This window comes from Trichosurus vulpecula, chromosome 8 (assembly GCF_011100635.1).
Source record: "Trichosurus vulpecula isolate mTriVul1 chromosome 8, mTriVul1.pri, whole genome shotgun sequence".
NCBI classification, from domain to species: Eukaryota; Metazoa; Chordata; class Mammalia; order Diprotodontia; family Phalangeridae; genus Trichosurus; species Trichosurus vulpecula.
Window position 1 is genome coordinate 111,164,793 of NC_050580.1, and position 21,824 is coordinate 111,186,616.

At 45.1% G+C, this 21,824-nt stretch overlaps 1 protein-coding gene across 1 annotated transcript; it reads left to right on the plus strand.

The window, feature by feature from the left end:
- The first annotated feature begins 13,437 nt into the window (after positions 1 to 13,437).
- CALHM1 (calcium homeostasis modulator 1) lies at positions 13,438 to 16,153 on the plus strand. Its single transcript, XM_036734293.1, has 2 exons — positions 13,438 to 13,989; positions 15,680 to 16,153. The coding sequence occupies exons 1-2, from the start codon at positions 13,438 to 13,440 to the stop codon at positions 16,151 to 16,153; spliced, it is 1,026 nt and encodes a 341-aa protein (XP_036590188.1).
- Positions 16,154 to 21,824: the final 5,671 nt, after the last annotated feature.

The window sequence follows — 21,824 nt, forward strand, 5'->3', positions numbered from 1 at the left end:
TAGAATCAAAGAACTCAGGTTCAAAATCCAGCTCTGCTCCCTTATACCTGTGTGTTCTTGGGGAAGTTACTTGTTCTCTCTGGGTCTCTGTTTTCATACTTTTGGAACAAGAGAGTTGAATTAGCGAATCAGTAAAGCTAACTTCCAGCTCTAAATCTTGTAACCTACAAATTAAGAAACTCAGAAGGTTCCTAAGGCTGGGCCTCCTGCCTCCCCAAATAATGGAAGACTCATTCTTTCTAGACAGTTTACTATAGACACAAAGCAGATTTTCTATAGATGGACCCTCCCTAGGTTCTAGATAGTTCTTGATGTGCTCTAAGGGTATTCCTGGCTCTCTGTAGGTTCTAGATAGTTCTTGGTGTGCTCTAAGGGTATTCCTGGCTCTTTGTAGGTTCCAGATAGTTCTTTATGTGTTCTAAGGGTGTTCCTGGTTCTCTATAAGTTCTAGATAGTTCTCGATTATTCTAAGGGTATTCCCTTTAAATTCAGCCAGGTCCTCAGTAGGTTTGATAGGTGTTGAGCTAAGCCCTGCTTGTTGGATTCCTCTCCCCTAATTTCTACCTTCCCAGACTTCATCATATAATCTCCAATAAAAATCTGCAGTGACTTCATATCGCCTCTAGAATAAACTGTAAACCCCTTAGCCTGGCATTTAAAGGGCTCCATGCACTGGTTCCAATCTGCCTTTCCAGAATCATTTCACACTATTCTTTCCCTACCCTCTATACTCTGGCCAAAATTCACTATTCCCTGAACTTGCCATTTCACACTCCCTCCCCAACTACCCCTGCCTTTTCCTTCCCATAAGCCATCTTGAATGACTAGAATGCATCCCTTCTTCATCTCCACCTCTAATAGGATCATAGATCTAGAATGCGAAGAGGCCATCTAGCCCAACCCTATCCTTTTACAGATGGAGAAACTGAGGTCTCAATAAGTGAAATGACTTATCCAAGATCACATAAGTAATATGTATCTTCCTTTGAGGTTCACTTCAAGGGACCACCTCTGTCTGGCTTTCCCTGATCTCTACCTTCTCCTACACCTCCAGTTCAACATGTTAGAGATAGAATGTAAGCACCTTGAGGACAAGGGCTGTTTTCATTGTTGTCTTTGTACCACCTCCCACCCCACCCCAAGGTTTAGTTTAGTGCCTGGCACAAAAAAGTTTAAGAAATGCTTTGAACTGAATCGCCATGTACTGTAGGTACATCCTCTCGCCATCGGCACACACCGCTGCAGCTGAGGTGACTATAAGCGCAAGCCTAGCACTACTCCTACACTTTCCAATTAGGGGGCCCTTCCAAGGCCATTGATTGACTGAGGCAGAAGACAATCTCAGCTCTCCTGCCAAAGCCTGCGGTGGGGGCATGCAAATGTTTAAAAGGCACTGGGCCTCCTTCCAATGGAATTTAAGCAAAGTCAGAAGGCTGAGTCATCAGAATGGGCATCGTGGGATCGTAGGAGTTAGTGATGTAGAAGCCTTAGAAATGATCTATCTCAAACCCAGAAAAGTTCATTGACAGGTAGGAAGTAGCAGAAATGGGATTCAAACCCAAGTTACTTTAGGATTATAGGGTCCTAGATGTAGAGCTGGAAGGGACCTCAGAGATCACCTGTTGGTCCAGCTCCCTCATTTTACAGGTGAGGATGCTAACGCCCAGCAGGCAAGCGGCAGAGCTGGAATTAGAGCCCAGGGTCTTTGACTTCAAATCCACCACATTTGGGGAATGATAATAATAACTCACATTTAGGTAGCGTTTTAAAATTTGCAAAGTACTTTCTTCCCAGACATCCAGACCTTTGTAAGATAAGTAGGGATGGAAGTTAGTCATTATTCCCATTTCACAGATGCTACTGACGTCCCTTTAAGATTATCTTCAATTTCTCCTGTATGTATCTTATTTGTATGTAGCTGTTTGGACATTGTTATTCCAAATTTGGGACCTGAGGAGAAGCCCCAATCACTCTTCCCTATGTAGGATTCTGAATGGCGATAATCATTTAATATTCAAATCCCAATAAGGGCCAGAGCCTGAACTAATCAACCAGAAAAAGCCCCTCAGCCTAACAGATACTTCCTTCTTTGTTCTCTGAGTTTACTCAGAGAATATCTCTTCCTTTGTTAACAAGGCCAGATAGGGCTAATGTAAGAGCATTCTTTCCTCTGTCTATGGCCATTAAGGATGAGACCCTTAACCCAAGACACTATCTTGAATAATGGGATTTTTTCTTATCTTAATATTTTGTGGACATATACCATGTTATGGTATGTTAATGGTAAAGAAAACACAGATATCCTGGGTCGTAATTTTAATCGACACTTTGTCCATTCGCTTATCTTATTGTATTTACCACCTATTCAATTAAGAAAATTCCTTTCTCATATTATGATTAAACATATATGCAGATCATAAATTTGAGTGACACAGCCACCCTGAATTGGGATGGTTCTAAAATGCATTTAAACCTTCTCCTTCCTTTTGGCAGGCAGTCAGGTTTATCTGGCTCCATACATGTATATATTCTGCCAGCTTTAAGGGAATAAATTTTATATATATATAAATATATATATATATATACACAGACATATATATATATAATATATATCACTTAGCCTATATGCCTCTTTTAACCAAGCTTTCAGGTTGACAATGACTTTCCCTTCCTCCACTAGACCACTTAGTGAACCAGGTATTTGCCCTTCCTCACCAAACTGGATCCAAAAAAAGGAACTATCACATACAACTAACGTGTTTCCTATCACCCAGAAAAAAGAATAATTAATCCTGACACCCAGTTCACCTACTAAATTCAGAAAAGATAATCTCTTTGGTTACATTAAGTTTTGAAGGACTGTCACCATTTCAATAGATAGAGATAAGGAGAGGAACATTTCAAGTAGAGGGAATGGGGTAAACAAAGGGGTAGAGGCAGGAAAATACAGGATAAATTCAGAGTCAAGAAGGATTTATTAAGCACCTATTATGTAATCATGGACAGCTAGACAGCAAAGTGGTTAGAGCTCCAGGCCTGGACTCAGGAAGACCTGAGTTCAAACATGCCCTCAGACACTTAACTACCTGTGTGACCCTGGGCAAGTCACTTAGCCCTATTTGCCTCAGTTTCCTCATCTGTGAAATGAGCCGGAGAAGAAAATGGCAAACCCCTCCAGTATCTCTGCCAAGAAAACTCCAAATGGGGTCACGGAGAGTTGGATGCTACTGAAAATGACTGAACAATATATGCTAAGCTTGGGGATAAAAAAAGGGCAAAAACCACCCTTGGTCTCAAGGAGTTGACACTGTAATGGGGAGACAACATACAAACAGCTACGTACAAACAAGATCTATACAGAGTAAATTGGAGATAATCTTAGAGGGATTACAGATGGGGAAAATAAGTCTAAGGAGGTTAACTGACTTATCTAAGCTCACAAAGGTAGTGAGCTTCAGAGGTAGAATTTGAACCCAGATCTTTTGACTACAGAGTCAGTGGTCTTTCAAGTGTACTATGCCGTTATGATGACTCCTGAGTGGCAACCAATTCCCTAATCTATCTTAAGCTAACTAAAGCGTCCGGCAGAATCTTTGGCTCCCCACAGTTTGGCTTGACAAAGTCAAGATGGCATCTCTTGAAGCTACTACCACTACCAACATTCCTGCCAATTTGGAATTCCTGCTCAGGGCAAAGCTCATCAGATTATTCTATAATTCATGGTTTATTTGGCTGTTTGTAAACTTTTGAAACAACTGTGCTATCCTCCTAAACCATAAAATTATGGGAGTTTCCCCATCACTTAGACAATGGTCATATATATATATATATATATATATATACATATATATATATACATATATGTATATATATCAGATATATACATGTGTGCAATGGTAGCCATCTCTAGGGCAAGGGGTAGGGGTGAAGGAACAAAAAAAGTTATAAGAAAATGCTATTATATATTTAAAAGGAATAGCAAGCTGTACATAATAGATTTGCAGTTTCATGTGCAATCATCTTTTTTTCCTATTCTACTATGTTATAGAAATGCTTATTTTATTTCTTAAGTTCAGAATAAAATAAATAAAAAATTTTAAAAAATATTCAACAATAAAATACATATTTACTATTTCATATTTAAACTTAAAGACATAGAGTGTGTGTACATGTGTGTGTGTGTATATATATATGTACATATACATATATATAAACTGAGTGTAAGCCCCAGTTTAATGGTTTCACAGAAAGCTACTGCTTTTTTAACAAGCTAAATTTCAGAATGACAGACTCCTGATGGGTTTTTAATGGAAGGTGAGACTATCTGGAGCTTGTCCATAATCTCTGTGTCTTGACATTGACTGACCACAACCCACATTGTCCCAAATGGTTATTGAACTGACTCAAGGGGCGAACAAGTTTGGACGTTCTCCTCTTCATAAAATGAGTTTCCTAGAAAACTGTAGCTCTGGGACCAAGTAAAAATATTTCTCTTCGGCATGACATAGTTGTCCTTGAAAGTCTCACCTCTCACCCATTTTGGCTGTGTGACCCCAGGCAAGTCAATTAACTTCCCCATTCTCTAGTCAAGTCTCTAAAACTATACGTGTCAGAGGTGACAAACTGCTTCGGATAAGGAAATAGCCTCATCTGGAACTTTCCTGTGCCAATGAAATCATAACTCCAAGTCCTGAACCATATATACTGAGCTACAGCTTGGTGATTTCTAACTGGGGTGACACCGAATGGGATAAGATAGGGCATGCGCAGAACTTGGGGCTTTGCCCCTGAGGATCTGAGGAGGGATTAGATCAATCTGAAGAGAAGAACCATGAAGAATCATGCTGTGGAAGAAGGGAGCAGATGCCAGGTCAGACTTTCTAAGAGCTAAAATTTAACTCTTGTTTTCAGTCTTCAAATCTGAAAGATCCGAAGATTTGAAGATTAAAAACCTTCTAAGTATTCTACCCCCTACCTCCCAAGTCCCCCAACAATTCCAGATTCAGATGATAGGAAGATGAGACCCATGAGCTACTTCCCATTCTGTTTAGAATTCTTATCTTCCCCCAAAGACTGCTTTCTCTACAGGTCAAGCCTCGTTTCTTGCCTAGACCACAGGGTGAAGCCAGAGCTGATGAACAGGGCTGATTTTAATGGAATCATAGACCTCAGATCTGGAAGGAATTTTGGAAGCTAGTCAAGCTTCCCATACAATACACAAATTCCATCTACTACAATGATAATAACAATAAAAATAAAAACAAAAGAATTTACGTAGCACTTTATAGTTTGCAAAATGCTTTACATATATTATTTTATCCTTATAACAACCCCCATTTTATTCTCCCCATTTTACAGATGAAGACACTGAGGGCTTAAGTAATTTTCCCAAGGTGACATAATATTGGTAAAGTGCTTTACAAACCTAATAAGTGTCTAAGGCTAGATTTGAACTCAGGTTGTCCCAACTCTATGGCCAGCGCTGTAGTCTCTGCATCACCTAGCTTCCATTATATCCAATAGGAGGCCATCTGCCTCCCAGCTGAATGCCCCTAGTGATGGAGAATTCACTGCCTAATAAGACGCTTATGTCACTGTTAAATGTTAGAAAGTGTCTTCCTTATGTTGAGACAAAACCTGATCCCCCTGTTATTTTTGCCTGATGGTCTTGGTTCTGTCCTCTCTAGCCACAAAGAATAGATCTAATATCTCTTCCATATAACAATCCATTAAATATTTGAGGCTAGGGAGAATAATATTTTAGAATAACATAAAATCACTCTATTTGGAATCAGAGGACCTTAGCTCAAGTCACCCTGGATGTGTAACTTAACCATTCTGGGGTTCAGTTTCCTTATCTTCAAAAGGAGGGTATTGAACTAGATGTTTTCTAAGGTCCTTTATACCTTCCAGATCTTAAGATCTATGGATCTACAGATCTAGGATCTATGCCCCCCCAATCTTTTCTTCTTTAAGCCAAATGTCCCTAGTACCTTCGTCAAGATCTCATATTACACTGGTCTTTCATCCCTTCACCATACTGATCACATTCCTTTGGGCATGGTCCAGCTGGTCAACGTGCCTGCTAAAATGTGGCTCCTGGAACAAAACACAGATGTGACCTGACCAGGGTTCAAGGGTCCTATCAACACGCTTATTCTGATCGCCACACTTCATTAATATAGCCCTACATGGCATCAGTTAACTTGGCTGCTATGACACATTAATGACTCTTCTCAGTTACAATCTGTTGGATGTCCCAAACATGGAGCTCCCCAAACAGGGCCAAAGTGCCTACCTGGCAACCTCTCTCTGCTAAGCAAATGGCACATTTTCCTAAAAAGCCCACAGGACATGGCACATACCTGCTCTTCCCGGCCTCCTCCTTTGCATAGTGATTTTCATTCCAGTCTTAGATTTTTAACTCCTTTGAGACTGGATAGAACGCATCAGACCTGGAAGGGATTTAAGTGAGACACAGGAAGGAACCTCCTGGAGGTGAAAGCAGGCGGAGACAGGTATGTGTCACTAAGGGGGATGGTTGGGAAGTGCATGGGCAGGCCGTCATCTCTCTGAGATGCTTTGGGTCATTCTGTCAAGAGGTAGGCAGAAGGGCTGGATGTTAAAAGGACAGACTCTTCCCCCACCTCCACAAGTATTGATTAAGCAGTCAGCTGGGTGGTTCAGTGGATAGAGTGCCAGGCCTGGAGTCAGGAAGACCTGAGTTCAAATCCAGCCTCAAACAATAATTGTGACACTGGCAAGTCATTAAACTTCTGTTTACCTCCATTTCCCAGTACATAATGGGGATAATCATAGCACCCACCTTCCAGGGTTGTTGTGAGGATAACATTAGATTATATTTGTAACGTGCCTTGCAAATATTAAGGTGCTATATTAGTGTTAGCTATGATGGTGTACCTACTGTGCTTGTGTGTCTCTGAATCCTTCGATGATCCATGTGGTTGGGGACACACAAGGAAAAGACATGGCTCAGCCTTGGAGGAGTTCACAGTCTGGTTAGAGAGACCAGGCTTAGAAATTAAATAATTTATGAATGAGCAAACGGATTCAGAGTGGCCAAGGGGACATTTGCTACCCTCTTTGATTCAATTCAGCAAATACGTACTGAGCCCCTACTGTGCACCCAGCCTTATCCAAGGTTAAGCTGGGGATGGTGACAGAAAAAGTTACCAGAGCTTGTCCCTTCCTTTAAAGCAGCTAGATGGTGCAGGGGCTAGAGTGTCAGCCCTGGAGGCAGGAAGACTCATCTTCCTGAGTTCAAATGTGGCCTCAGACACTTACTTAGCTTTGTGACCCTGGGCAAGTCACTTAAGCCTGTCTGCCTCAGTTTCCTCATCTGTAAAATGATCTGGAGAAGGAAATGGCAAACCGCTTTGTCAAATCTTTGTCAAGGAAACCCCAAATGGGGTCAGACATGGCCAAAATAAATGAACGATAACTAAAGTTCAAAAGATAGACGAGAGTTCACACTTGCGTGACAAGAAGCCTTGCAGGACAGCATTGAAGTGTTAAACAATGGTCGTTGGTGTTTACATAGTGCTGTGAGATTTGTAAAGAGTTTACATATACCATCTCATCTAGTTCTCACAAGAAACCTGTGAAGTAGATGCTATTATCATCTCCATTTTACAGATAGGGAAAGTGACTTGCCCAGGGCGACACAGCTAGTAATTGTCTGAAGCAGGATTCTAACTCAGGTCTTCCTGACTCCGACTTCAGCACTCTATCCACTGCATCCCCCAGCTACCTGCTAAATGACGCGACTATAACCAAATATGAGAATGTGTAGTACAGGAGATATAGGTCACAGGCCTCAGGGAAAAGAGAGATCTATGAGGGTTGGACTGGTCCAGGAAGGCTTCTTGGAGGAGGTAGGATTTGGGATGGGGTTTGGACAATGGGTAGGATTGGGAGAGGTGTCTGGAAGAGAGCAACCAGAATGGTGACAGGCCTTAAGTTCATGTCATATGGGGATCAGCTAAAGGAACTGGGTAAGGTTGGCCTGGAAAAGAGAAACTTGGCTAGGGGCAGAGGGGAAGGATATAAGAGCTGTCTTTAAGTATTTATTTAAAGGGCTCTCCCCTGGGAAAAAGTAAGAGACTTGCTCTATGTGGCCCAGATATAAGAACTAGGAGTAACGTGTAGAAATTACAGAGACAAATTTGGAGTTGTCAAACTTTCTGGTATTGTTAAAGCTATCTCCAGTTGGAATTTGCTGCCTCGGGATGGAGGGGGTGCCACCTTACAGGAGGTCTTCAAGCAAAGGCTAGATGGCTACTTGTTGGACATGAGGCAGAGGGGATACTTGTTCAGGTACAGTTTGGAAGAAGGACCTTCCAACCCAGAGATTCTGTGCTTCCAATAAGGAAGGTCTTCCTAAACTGGGGAGCAATTTGTGCAAGAGGCATGGAAGTGGAAACAAGGAGAGGTAACAGCCCAACACCTGGGGTCTCTCCTAGGAACACAAGGTCACCTGTGAAGAAGCCACTTCAACTGGGAAGGGGGAAAGATTTTGAACCGTTCGTTGTCCCCACACCCATCCCACACAAACAAACAAAAATGGTCATTGCCAATGGATGCTCTCATACCAAGAGGGCAGGCTCCACCTCAAATCAATGCCTTCTTTCCTTTTGCCTCTAGAATCCTCCTTTTTTGACCTCTTCAACATCCTTTATTAAATGAAATTTGATTTGATTTTTCAAAGACCTGCCTTTTCTCCCTCACAGACTTTCTTCCCTCCCCCAATTAAGAAAGCAGGAAAAAAAAAACAAAATCTCTATTACAGACATTTATAGTCAGACAAAACAAATTCCTGCATTGGCCATGTCTCCCCCAAAATTACATCTCTATCTACCCTCTGAGTCAATCATTTATCTATCAGGTCACCTGTTTCATCATGAATTCTCTGGGGTTGTGGTTGATTATTGAAATAATCAGAGTTCTAAAGTCTTTCAAAATGGATTGTCGTTACAATATTGTTTTTATTGCATAAATTATTCTCCCAGTTCTGCTCACTCCATTCTGCCTCAGTTCATACAATTCTTCCCACTGCAACCTGAGTCCCAAAGCCCATTGGTATAGGACTCTCTCCTCATGGATGGTGGGCATGGCAAGTGAGGGAGAGAGAAGAGCTCCAGGCTCCTCAGTCGCTTCATTTCCTTCAAGTCTCTTGAGTTACTTTGGGTGCTTCTGGCATTTAGCTTTGAGGGAGAGGATTGATGGTGCCAACCCCACTTCAGGATGCTGAAGAAGAAAATAGGACTCTGGGAAGAAACTGATGTAAGAAGAGTTAGCAATCTTCATCGTGTTGCTATTCCCAGTTTGCTACTCCAGAGACTTTGGGGAAATTTCCCCTTGGGTGATATCTGGGACTTTGTCTCTCTCTCTCTCTCTCTCTCTCTCTCTCTCTCTCTCTCTCTCTCTCTCTCTCTCTCTCTCTCTCTCTCTCTCTCTCTCTCTCTGTCCCTCTCTCTTGGTTTAGCTGTTTCCTCATTCCCAAGAAGAGTGCTGCTTCGCTCCATATTGTCTGGTGTCTATTCTCCTGTGTGTTCTTTCTTTGATTTCTGCAATCAATTCAGATAAATGGGTTTCTTGCTGTTTATTACATGTGTTCATCATAGAACTGGTATTTGTGGGAAAGGAATCAAACCTTGAATGTAAAGCTTGGGTCCTACTTTCCCCAATGATGAGCAAGAATAAGAACTGAAAACCACATCCCCTAAATTAATGGTATTTAAGGCAGCAGGTAGATGTGATTCTAGTCCAGTGCTCACTCCCTCTCTCTGAGGAGAGCAGAGCTGTCAAGCTTCTAGCCTCAATCTCCTGCTTTCCCTCCTGGCAGGAATGAAAGTCTCCCTTGGAGAAAGGTGTGGGGAGAAGAGGTTAGATGTCTAGCCTGCCTCCCTTTGAGCCACACAATGACACTCACATGTGACGTGGGGGACAGCCTTGTCGCACCAGATTTCTACAAAACTATCTCAGGTCGGACTTTACATGGCAGGGGAGGGATCACCCCACTCTAACCTATTCCGCCCAGAAACATCACCCAAAAGTGTTTAAGCCCAGGACAATGGATCAGTGGCAGAACTGAAGATACCTGGGATAAGCACCAGAGTCAAAAGCAGCTTCTACCAGAAGAATAGAGATCTGGCCATGGGTGGTGTTAGTCCTGGAGAACCACACAAATCTACAGCTACGTGCCCATGCTCCCAGACTTATATGGACACATAAGGTTTATAAGTCAAAGACAGATGGAAAGAACCTTAAAGATCATCTAATCCAACATCTCATACTGAAGATGGGGAAACTGAGGTCTGAGGCACAGTAGATAGAGTTCCAGGCCCGGAATCAGGAAGAATCATCTCCCTGAGTTCAAATCCCACCTCAGACACTTACTAGTTGTGTGACCCTAGACAAGTCACTTGATCCTGCTTGCCTCAGTTTCCTCATCTGTAAAATGAGGTGGAGAAAGAAATGGCAAACACTACAATGTCTTTGCAAAAAACACTCCAAACGGGGTCATGAAGAGTGGGACACGACTAAATAACAACAAACTGAGACCTATATGGAGGGAATTGATTTCCGGGTGCCACACCCTCTTACGCACAATGGATCTGTGATTTCATTGATAATAGGGGGCCTTAGGCCCTTAACAAATGCATGTTCCAAGTGGGTATTTGACAACACAAATCCTAACTTCATGCCCTCTGCAGGCTTAGAACCCAGGCGTTCCTAAATCCCAGTTCAGTGATTTTTTTTTTCCCACCATACACAGGCATGCAGATACATGGCACACAGATGCAGACACACAGATTGCAATAATATTACCTTGCATTTATATAGCCCTGTGAAGTTTGCAAAGCATTTTACATACATTATCTCCCACAGACAAACACACATGGGCACACCTACAGCAACCTCGACACCCACCCACAAGAGCCCTCAGGACAAGACTAGGAGAGGGCTGGGCCAGTCAGGGTGGGGCAGGTTGGGGCGAGGGCCTGCCTGCTTTCCCAGGCTTCAAAGGGAGCCCCACAGATGCTCCCCCACCCCCTCCGAATTAAAGAACCCTTCAGGGCATTGTCCCAGTGTCCACAGAGTTTCCCTCACAAGCCAGATCTCTGGGTGTTGTGTTTTTTGTTTTGTTTTGTTTTAATGTTGGAGCAGGCTGAAGATGGGGGAGGGGATTCTGGGAGGTACTGGGAGCACACATACAAACACACACACATACATACATACATATACACACACCCACTTTGTCAGGAAGGACAAGAAGGCAGTTCCATGGCATGTGAACAGAGTGATAGACTTGAGTTAAGACCTCAGTTCAAATTCTCCCTCAGACACTCACAAGCTGTGTGACCTTGGTCAAATCATTTATCCTAAGCCTCCCCATCTGTAAAATGCGCATTATAATAATAGCACCGATCCCACAGGACTTTCATGAGGATCAAATGAGATGATCTATGTAGAGCGCTTTGGAAGCAGCTATAGAAATGTTAGCTATTCTTAATCCTTGCTGGAATCCACTCCCCATTTTTATCCCCTTCCCTAAGCCAGATGAATGGATATCTGGGACCACTATTGAGAAGTAACTCTGCTTTTTGTCAACAACCATCATCACTAACCATTATCACTACCACCATTGCAACATCACCACTGTCACCAAGATAAACAGGGTGGTACCATTGAAAGAGGGACCAGGACCCAGAGTCAGGATGTTGAGGTTTGGGACCCCAAAATAGGTCAAACTCATTTGGTCAGGAGTCCCAGCACCCCTAAACCTCAACAAAGAAAGGCCTGAGTTCAAATCCTAGCTCCTACACTTCCTGCTTGTGTAACTTTGGGCAAAACACATAAAAACTTAGAAACTCAGTTTCCTCACCTGTCAGAGAGGGGCAGTGATATTTGGAATACCTACCCCTCCTCGATTGTTGTGAGAAATGTACTCTGAAAGCCTTAAAGAGAATTGTGAGTTATTAACAACACCATCAGGAGACGAAGTCCCAGCGGTGCTTCTGCAACCCTTTTCCCAAGTCTCTTTATCTCTTCAGAAGTCACTTTCCCCATCTGTGAGATGAAAGGGTTGGATTAGATCAGGAGTGTACTGGTAAATGCTTAACAACCGGCTCTCAGGGGAGGGCGGAGGGAAATATACACACAACACACTTGTAAATTTAATCTGTTTTATTCACATTTTCTCCATCACTTTTTTAAGTCTAGACAATGAACAAAACAATAAACCAAGTCCCAATTTGTATCATTTCCAGATTTCCATTCTGAAAATTGAACAATTAGCTGGCCCAGATGAACTGTCTCTGGCACAGTCTTGCACTAGCATGGTCTCGGTGATCATTTAGCCCCTTGTGACATTCGATGTTCCATATCCATCATGGAATAAAAAAGGGGCAGTTACAGGTTTAGGGGATCCGCAAGATGATCCAGGGGGTAAAGGACAGCCTCCCTAGGGCTGTCTGGCCATAGCTGAGCTAAGTGTCCATAGCTTGGGCCCCTGGTCATGCTGGCGTCCCTTGGGAAGAGCCCACAGGGCAGGGTCTCCTCTGTATCTACTTACACTCCCATCCACACCTGCACAGCAGGAGCACGCTTCTGTTCTCTATGAAACAGCATCAGCCTCCCTACTGCTCCCTCCCCTGTCCCCCTCTCCCCCAGCCCCATATTTTTTATCCAGACTTAGTCTTCATTGAACATGGACTTCCCCTGTCCCCCTACAAGGTTTGTCCATCCACTCACGCCCCTACCCTCGATCCTCACTCGCCCCCACTCCTGATCCTCACACGCCCCCACCCCTGATCCTCACTATCCCCCACTCCTGAAACTCACACACCCCCACTCCAATCTTCACAGTAGACTTGGCCTTTCTTCCCAGGCAGAGGAGCAGCATAGACAAGGTCAGGGCCCTCCCCTTGTGGTTTCTCTGTTTGCTGATGGCTACAGAGGTGACTGGCCTGGAAGGGGTGGAGAAAGGAAAAACAAGTGAGAGAGAAAGCCTCCCCAGCTGACTCAGGATTTGCAAACCAACTCCAGGAGAGCCAGGGGTGGGGGTGGGCAGGGGGCAGTACTGGAGACACAGGCAGTAAAGGAGGCACAGCCGCCGCCCTGAAAACCTCCACAGTCTGGGGGACTCTGGGACCCTGAGACATGAGGCCAGGGGTACCCTGCGAGAAAAGCCAAGCATTTGAGACAGTGTGCTCCAGTCATTGTCCCGGGCATCCCCTGGGGACTAGGGGGCTGGAAACCAAAATACAGGGGGCCAGGAAGAAGGGGTTGGCTCTGAGGTGGGGAGGAGCTGATTGAAAGCAGGAAGCCCAGGACTCCTGGGTTCCGAGGCTGGGCAGCTAGTCCCCTGGTTCTTAAGAAGAGGCGTGCCAGGGTGGTTTGTGGAGCAGCACCATGGATAAGTTCCGGATGATATTCCAGTTCTTGCAATCTAACCAGGAGTCCTTCATGAATGGCATCTGTGGGATCATGGCTCTGGCCAGTGCCCAGATATACTCAGCTTTTGACTTCAGCTGCCCCTGCCTGCCTGGGTACAACCTGGCATACAGCGGGGGCATCCTGCTGGTGCCCCCCTTGGTGCTCTTCCTGCTGGGACTGGTGATGAACAACAACATCTCCATGCTAGCCGAGGAGTGGAAGCGGCCCACCGGCCAGCGGCATAAGGACCCCGCTGTGCTACGATATATGTTCTGTTCCATGGCCCAGCGGGCGCTGATTGCACCTGTGGTCTGGGTGGCCGTCACCCTGCTGGATGGCAAATGCTTCCTGTGTGCCTTCTGTACGGCCGTGCCTGTGGCCACTCTGGGAAACTCAAGTCAAGTCCCCAGCCTGGCCCAGCAGGAGATAGCCAGGCTGCTGGCTCGAATCCCTTGCCAGGACATCTATGATGGAGAGTGGCTGATCGCCCGAGAAGTGGCCGTCAGATATTTGCGCTGCATCTCCCAGGTGAGGTCTCAGGTGTCCCCCTTACTTCCTGATCTTCTTCTACTGGGCCTTATAAAACAATTTGTTCTTTGTACTTTCTTCTGCATGGCCTGAGATTGAAATTTCCTCTGCCAACTCAGGAGCCTACCTAGCTGGACTAGGGTCAAGGCCTGGGGTATGAATCTGGGCCCTGTACAACACCCAGTGGCTTAGCAAGTCCTAGGAGCCCAGCCTGTCCCGGCCTGCCTGAAGAGTGATTGAAAGCCACAAAGGATTTGCATCCTTTAAAACGAGGGATCATGGAAAGGGGGAGGAAGGGCCTGGCCCTGGGCCATTTGGATACATTTCCCAGGCAAATATAGCCAGCAAGCCCCCTCTCCTAGGTGAGAACTAGGGGCTAATGCTAGACTCTTGGATAGGAATACAAGTAGGGTAGGATTAAATATATTCGGGCCTTCAGTATTTCCCCTCTTGGAAATCAGACCTCATTTCTGCATGGGGTGGAATAGGGCAGCGTTTGGGGAGACCCCTCTGGAGAATTAAAAAGGAAAAACCTTCCAAAAGCCGACTTTTAAAGCTCGATGGACACCATGGGAGACTTGGAATCAAGAGTCCTGCCCCATTTAGGGGCCTTTGGGCAAGTCACCTACGTGGGCTATAGTAGTTCCATTTTGAAAGTGAGAAGAGTTCTCTCTAGGATGGTGTAACAGGTTCGCAAATCAAAAATCATATACTGAGCCCTCCTGCGGGCCAAGCCGGTGCTATAGGAGACACTAGTATGAGCAATACATTCTCTGGGAATTTAAAGTCTAGGTGGGGAGAGAAGAAAGAGGTCCAAGTTCACTAACGATCCAGGGGAGATTGTGCTTAAGTTTCTAGAGAGCAGTATGAGCAGAGGAGAGAGAGAACGTGGAGGGAGGGCTTAGTTAGAGAAGGGGTCTTGGAGGAGGGGGCTTAGTAAGGTCCTATTAATGTGAAGTAATAATACATATTCATATAGTCTGTTTCCTCATCTGTATGGGGGAAGGAAGGAAGGGGACAGGCATTTATTAAGTGCCTGCTGTGTGCCAGGAACTGTGTCAGATTTACAAATCTTATCTCAGTTGATCCTCATTAAAACACTAAGAGGTAGGTTCTATTGTATTTGGGGGGTGGGGTGAGACGGGACAGGGAAGGAAGGCAATCAGGACTGTGATTTGCCCAGGGTCACACAGCTAGTAAGGGTCAAGTGTCTGAGGCTGAATTTGAATTCATGTCCTTCTGACCCCAGGGCCAGTGTTCTCTCCACTGTGCCACCGAGGTGCACCTGGTAGGTTCTATTATTATTTCCTTTGCAGTTGAAGAAACTGAGGCACATAGAAATTAAGCGATTTGTCCAAGATTACACAACTAGAAAATGTGTGAGGTTGAATTTGAACTCAGGTCTTCTTGACTCCAGACCCAGTACTCTATCTACTGTGCCACCTAGGTCCTTCTCATCCGTAAAATGAAGGGCAAATGTTTGTATTATTCCTGTTTTACAGAAGAGGAAATTGGGGCTAGTAAATATCTGAGGAAGGATTAAAACCCAAGTCTAACATCTCACTATGCCATATGCCTCTCCAGCAGCAGTGCCAGGGGTCTGTAGCTCCTGAAAGGAGAGGGAGGTGGGGCAAGGTAGGAAGGAGCATCTATCCTTCCCTACTCACTCCTCCCCTCGGGGTCCTTACAGGCTTTGGGCTGGACCTTTGTGCTGCTGACCACGCTCCTGGCATTCATCGTCCGGGCAGTTCGGCCCTGCTTCACCCAGGCCGCCTTCCTCAAGAGCAAGTACTGGTCCCACTACATCGACATCGAGCGCAAGCTCTTTGACGAGACCTGCACCGAGCACGCCAAGGCCTTCGCCAAGGTCTGCATCCAACAGTTCTTCGAAACCATGAACCACGACCTGACCTTGGGTCACTCCCATCCAAGACCAGCCAAGGCCCCCGCTGAAGGGGCAGAGGATGAGCGGGAGAAGCTTCATGGCATCACTGACCAGGGTACCATGAACCAGCTGCTCAAGAGCTGGCATAAGTGTAAGCCCCCGCTACGGCTGGACCAGGAGGAGCCGCTCCTGGAGAATGGCTGGGCAGGTGGGGCACCTGGGCCTGGCCCAGCCCCTATCCTGAGGAAGGAGGTAGCCACCTACTTCAGCAAAGTATGAGGGAGTAAGACCTGGCATTCCAGCTACAGGTTTGCAAACCACATGCCGGGTTCAGGGCTGGGTTTATGAGGTGGAGCAGGTGTCTGCTTCAAGGTTCAAGACCATCTTGATCCCATCAGCCTGCCATGCCGCTAATCACAGAGGCCACTGGGTCTCGAGGTCGGCATCAGCAAAGATTTAAAAGCACTTTATTGGGACTACTGCACAATAAGGAGAAAATAAGGATCTTGGGCCTACCAGTAAATGGTCCTATTGGTCAAGGGCCTATGAAGCCCAGGGAGCTAGACTACCAGTCTGAATGCTCCAGGCCCTCCTCCCCCAACAAAAGGAGAAATTTCTGATGTGGGAGCTGAGAGAGAGAGAGAGAGAGAGAGAGAGAGAGAGAGAGAGAGGCTGACTTGACGTAAATCAACCATGTAGCTACGCTATTTCCCTACCCCTTTAAAAAAATTTTTTTTCACTCACTCTTCATGGGGAGATAAGATTAGCAGTATTAATCAGAACAGATCGGAGTGGGACTAATGAGCTGTTGGGAGGGGTGGGGGGGGGAAGAAGACAGGGAGAGACTTCAGTAGGTCTCCAGCCGTTCTCCAATACCCTCTTCCCTAACAGATGGCATTAGCTCTTGTCTCCTTTCAGCTAGGACTGGGTAACCTGTTCTAATGTTCCAGGAACCCTGCTGGGGATATCATGTGCCTATAACTGAAAAGTCATAGGAACTGAGATTTGTCTTGTGGAGTGAAGGGAAATGACATGAGGGGCTTCATTCTAGACCTCACCTGCACATACTCTGCCCTGTGAGATAGACAGCATCTGGAGACTGAAAATTCTGCACCAGGCCAGTTGGCCCACACAGTATCTGTGATGATGTTCATAATGATAATATTGTGTTTGTGAAAAAGCTTTGCGAAAAGCACTTTCTCCTCCCCTGGAGTTCAAGGAGCTTGCTGTATATTTCTCCACTCACCCTGCTGCCTACCTTTGAGTCAAGAATCTGGAAGGCTTCCCCGTTTTACAGCCACGAAAACTGAGGCTTAGAATAATGAGGCAATATCCCCCACAAGGCCTAAACCCTCTGGAATTTTTCAGGCTCAAGGATTTTGAGATAAGGCCCCTCAACTTAATAATGGTCTACGGATGTGGCTAGGAACCATGACCTGAGCTTGGGCCAATTCTGAGTTCTGGCTTCAGCGGTAATGTATCACACCAAGCCATTTCTACTCTCCCGATCCTCTCTGTAACCTGAAGTAGCTGGGATAAGAAATGTATCACCCTCCTTTTATCCCTTCCTCCTCAACATTGGATAGCACTCAGCTAGATGTCACCCATCATTGTGGGCCAGCGTAGGCCCTGTGGCAGCTTCCAGAGAAGCACAGATTGTGAGATCTTTAGGATTTCGGAGTTAGGGAAAAGGATCTTTAATACAACCCCTGCTATCTTCTCCAGTGGAAACCACTCAGAATCATGGAGGGGTACGAGGGGACGTAGAGAAGATGTACACTCTCTAAAATATTTCCCCTATAAAATATCAAAAGCGTAATAATGCCTTTGTGAATGAGAATTGCCTCCTCCATTTTCCTAATTTAAGATATGAATACCCCTCAGAGAGAGCACAGATTCAGTCCTCCAGCCTTCAGGGTGAGTTAATAAATTGCTTAATTAAATGACCATGTATTAAGGCCTATCATACATACAGGACCATACTAGGTTCTGAATGAATTTATCTCTCATCTTTCAGGCTCACCCACTCCTAAGCTTTGAGATCCCACGATGTGTATCTTCCTAGGTCTTCAGAATATCCTTCTCCCAAAGGAATAGAAAAGTGAGAAGAGGAAAAGCCATAACTGGAATCCAGGGAAGATTCGGGTGGCAGGAAGGGTTGGGATTTGAAAACCAAATACCACTAGGCCCATTCTCTAGTAGAATGTGCCATGCTATGAATCCAATGGTTTATTATTTAATTCCTTATTCAGAACTGATGCTAAAAACATTAAATATAAAATCTACCCATAAGAGGAAGCCCATGAAACAGGTTCATAGGATCACAGAGTTGGAGCTGAAAGGCTATCTAAAAGATACTGAGTACAAACACCCTCAGGGTCACATAGGTAATAAATGTCTGAAGCAAGATTTGAACCCAGGTCTTCCAGACTCCTTGACTTCTCTCAGTCAAGTAAGATATGTAGATTTATGTAACTGAAGTGGGCTGTCCCCTGTATCAACACCCCCCCCCACTTCAACTGAATTTTGCCTTGCTGTAAGAATGAAGGTGTAGGGTGGGGGAAGGTCTTAGTGGCCTGCAAGTTTGATATAGATCAACGTCATGTTAGGTTAAATTAATAAAGCTGATGCAATCTTAAAGTACATTTAGAATGGCACGGTGGTCAGGACTAAGGAGTCCATAGCAAGGGATTCTGCTGTTGATCAGACCACATCTGTAACACAGTATTCCATTCTGGATGCCATATTTTGGGAAGGATATTGATAAACTGGAAAGTGTTCAGACGAGGACTACCAAGATAGAGAAAGGTGTTAAGTTTATGCTATGTGAAGATTGATTGAAGAACTGATTGAGATGGTTACCCTGGAGAAGAGACGACTGGAGGAGAAATGGGAAGATAGCTATAAGATTGCTATCTTCAAGTGTTTTGAAGGTTGTTTATTCAATGCTTCCTTTGGCTCTGCATTGAAACATCTGCAGTTAAGTCCATAAGTACCATAAAAATATGGCAGTTAAGTCCAAGATCTCCCAGAACAGCAAAGCCCTTCCCTCTCTCCATTCCCATATCACTTCCAGCCAAGCCCCTGAAGCAATAGTTGGGAGCAGAAAAATGACACATTTAGCCTTGATATGAGGAAAAGTTTTCTTACGATTCTTGTTGTTGAGTGGTTTCAGTCATGTCCAACTTTTCATGACCCCATTTGAGGTTTTCTTGGCAAAGATGCTGGAGTGGTTTGCCATTTCTTACAATTAGGGAAATCTCAAAGTGGAATGGAGCTCAGTGGATAGAGAGCACTGGGCCTGGAGTCAGGAAAACCTGAGTTCAAATCTGACCTCAGAAACTTATTAGCTATATGACCCTAGGCAAGTCACTTAACTCTTTTGCCTCAGTTTCCTCATCTGTAAAATGAGCCGGAGAAGGAAAATGGGGTCATGAAGAGTTGGACATGCCCGAACAACAAAAGTGGAATGGACTGCCTAGGGAGGTAATGGGTTCTCCCTCGTGGGAGGTTGTGGAGCAAAGCTAGACCATCCCTTATCTGGGATGATGCAGTGGATTCTAGTTCAGGGGTGAGTTGGAGTCGATGGCCTCCGAGGTCCTCTTCAATCCTAAGACTCTGGAAAGTAAGATGCTGACTTTGCCTAGGGCTTTCACTGTTAGAAACACTCCCTTCCTCATGTTGGTATCTGAGGGTCAGGTGAGGAGAAGCTCTAAGGTGGTGGGGGACTGCATTATGGGATCTCAGGATCTGGGAGCAGAGTAAGATGTCAGCCCCAAGACTAGAAACTCTGTCTGACTGCAGCTGCAAGACAGAGCCTCCCTCCTCCTCTCTGCAGCCAAGCTAAATCTTACTTCTAGCTGCCAAAGGGGTGTGAGTGAGTCACAGGAAAGGAGGGTGAAGAGGGAGGGGAAAGTATCTGGCAGGGTGTGGCCCGTATAAGAGAACACAAAACTCCTTCCTCGAGAAACAGAAAATAGTGACCCCCTAAAAAAAACAAGTCCTGTGCCTCCATCCACTCTACAATGACTCCTCTTCTGTGCACAAATAATGATACAAGACCGAATGTTATGACTCCGAGTCCATGACAGGCACAAAGTGCTGCCTTAGTTCAGTGGATAAAGAAATCATATCTAACTAGGGGACCAGCACAGAGGAGAGGGAAGGACATAAAGGAAGGCTTCATGCAGCTGGCATTTGACCTGGGACTTAAAGAATGAACAGGATTTGAACGGGTGTTTGGGATGGAGGTGGGTGTGGAGCATGGAGTACATTTCAGACAGGGGAGAAAAGCCTGGAAAGCAGAAGATGGAAGTGCCTGTCTCTTAGCCTGGGCATATGGCTCTCTTGGTCCCCTGGCTAGAGGTACAGGGAGATAAAGAGTGGGGATTCCTACGGCCATCCAGTGTTTATCGTCCCTGAACAACTCTCCATCATCAAAACTAATGGAAAGGAGCAGAGGCCCAGGGAGTCCAAAAGAAGAGATGAGCCCAAAATCACTTCTATTTTGTTTGGGATTGCATCACAGCATACTCTTATTTCTCCCTCTGGCAACAATTACCTTCCTAACCCCATCTCTCTGTGGGTGAGGGTAATTTTGAGTCTGGGCTTTCCTTATGTCTGAAAGAGTCCACGGTTCTTCCCACAGAGAATCCACAGGATAATCCCCACACCTCCCACCTCCTTCCAGCACAACTCCCCCATATATACATTCAGACAGCTAAAGGAAATGTAGCTAAATACCTTCCTAAAGCCTGATCCCCAAAGAAATGGAGCTGTTGGTCAGTTAGACCAGCTGTGTAGGAAGGGACAGACTAACAATTTACCAGCTCTGGTCTCTATCGTCCCAAACTGAGGTAGGAAGGAGTACATGGAAGCCAGCTTTTGCAAAAACATGGAGGTAGGGGATGGACTGAAAATTTGGGGGAACAGCAAATAGGTCAGTTTAGCTGAAAAGTAGATAGTGTGAAAAGTGTGTAATATGAAATAAGGCTGGAGGGGTAGACTGGAGCCAGGTTGTGAACGGCTTTTTGGAGATAATTTATGGTGGATTTCAATGAACCTAAGGGAGAAGAACTGGGGAGGAGAGGGCCCTAGTCAGTTAAAATGCAGAGTAAGACATCAGAAGGTAGAACAAAGGAGAAATGAGGGGCCTCCCCTGCCCAGCCAGGAAGGCAGAACAAAAGGGTAGTCAGAGTTGGACAAGAATAATCTTTTCCTCTAACCCACAGAAAGATCAGGCAGTAGGGGTCCTAGATCTCCTAAGCAGCCCATGTCAGGCAGGTGAGGGAGGTGGGGAAGATGAAGGAGGAAGCTCTGCAGATAGCTATTGGTACTCTCTCACTCTTGAAATTACTTGGTATACAAATTCGTCCCCAAAGGATAAGTATGAGCATACAAATCTCTCCCCTTTATGCCGAAGGGGGGACTATGGGTGTAAACCTCATATACTATCACTTGGCTGATATGTTGGTTAGTTTCGATGAACCTTTTTTTCTTTTAAAAAAATTTTGTCATAAGAGATGAATCTGTGAAGGAGGGGAATGGAGGAAATATATATTATAAAATGTAGGTGATGTAAAAATAAAAATTTAATAATAAAAGAAAAAGAATTTACTTGGTATATACTTTGCATTTACTTACTTTCGTGCCTGCTGTATCTCCCCAGTAGAAGGTAAGATCCTTGAGGGCAGGGACCGGACCATATTGGTTCCGTCCTTTTCTCTTCAGCTTCTTGCCCAGTACCTTGCAAATAAATAGAAGGCACTTAATAAATGTTGGTTGGATTGATCTGGAAGCACCTAGACCAGATCTCCCCGCAGACCCAACTGGCTCAGGCTCTCCTCTCCCCTTCTTTGCCCTCCCCAACTCTTAAATCTGGGGAGCCAGTCGGAGTCCTCTAGACTGGTGTCCTGGGCTCATGGACACCTGAGCTCTTTGTCCCCGAGGA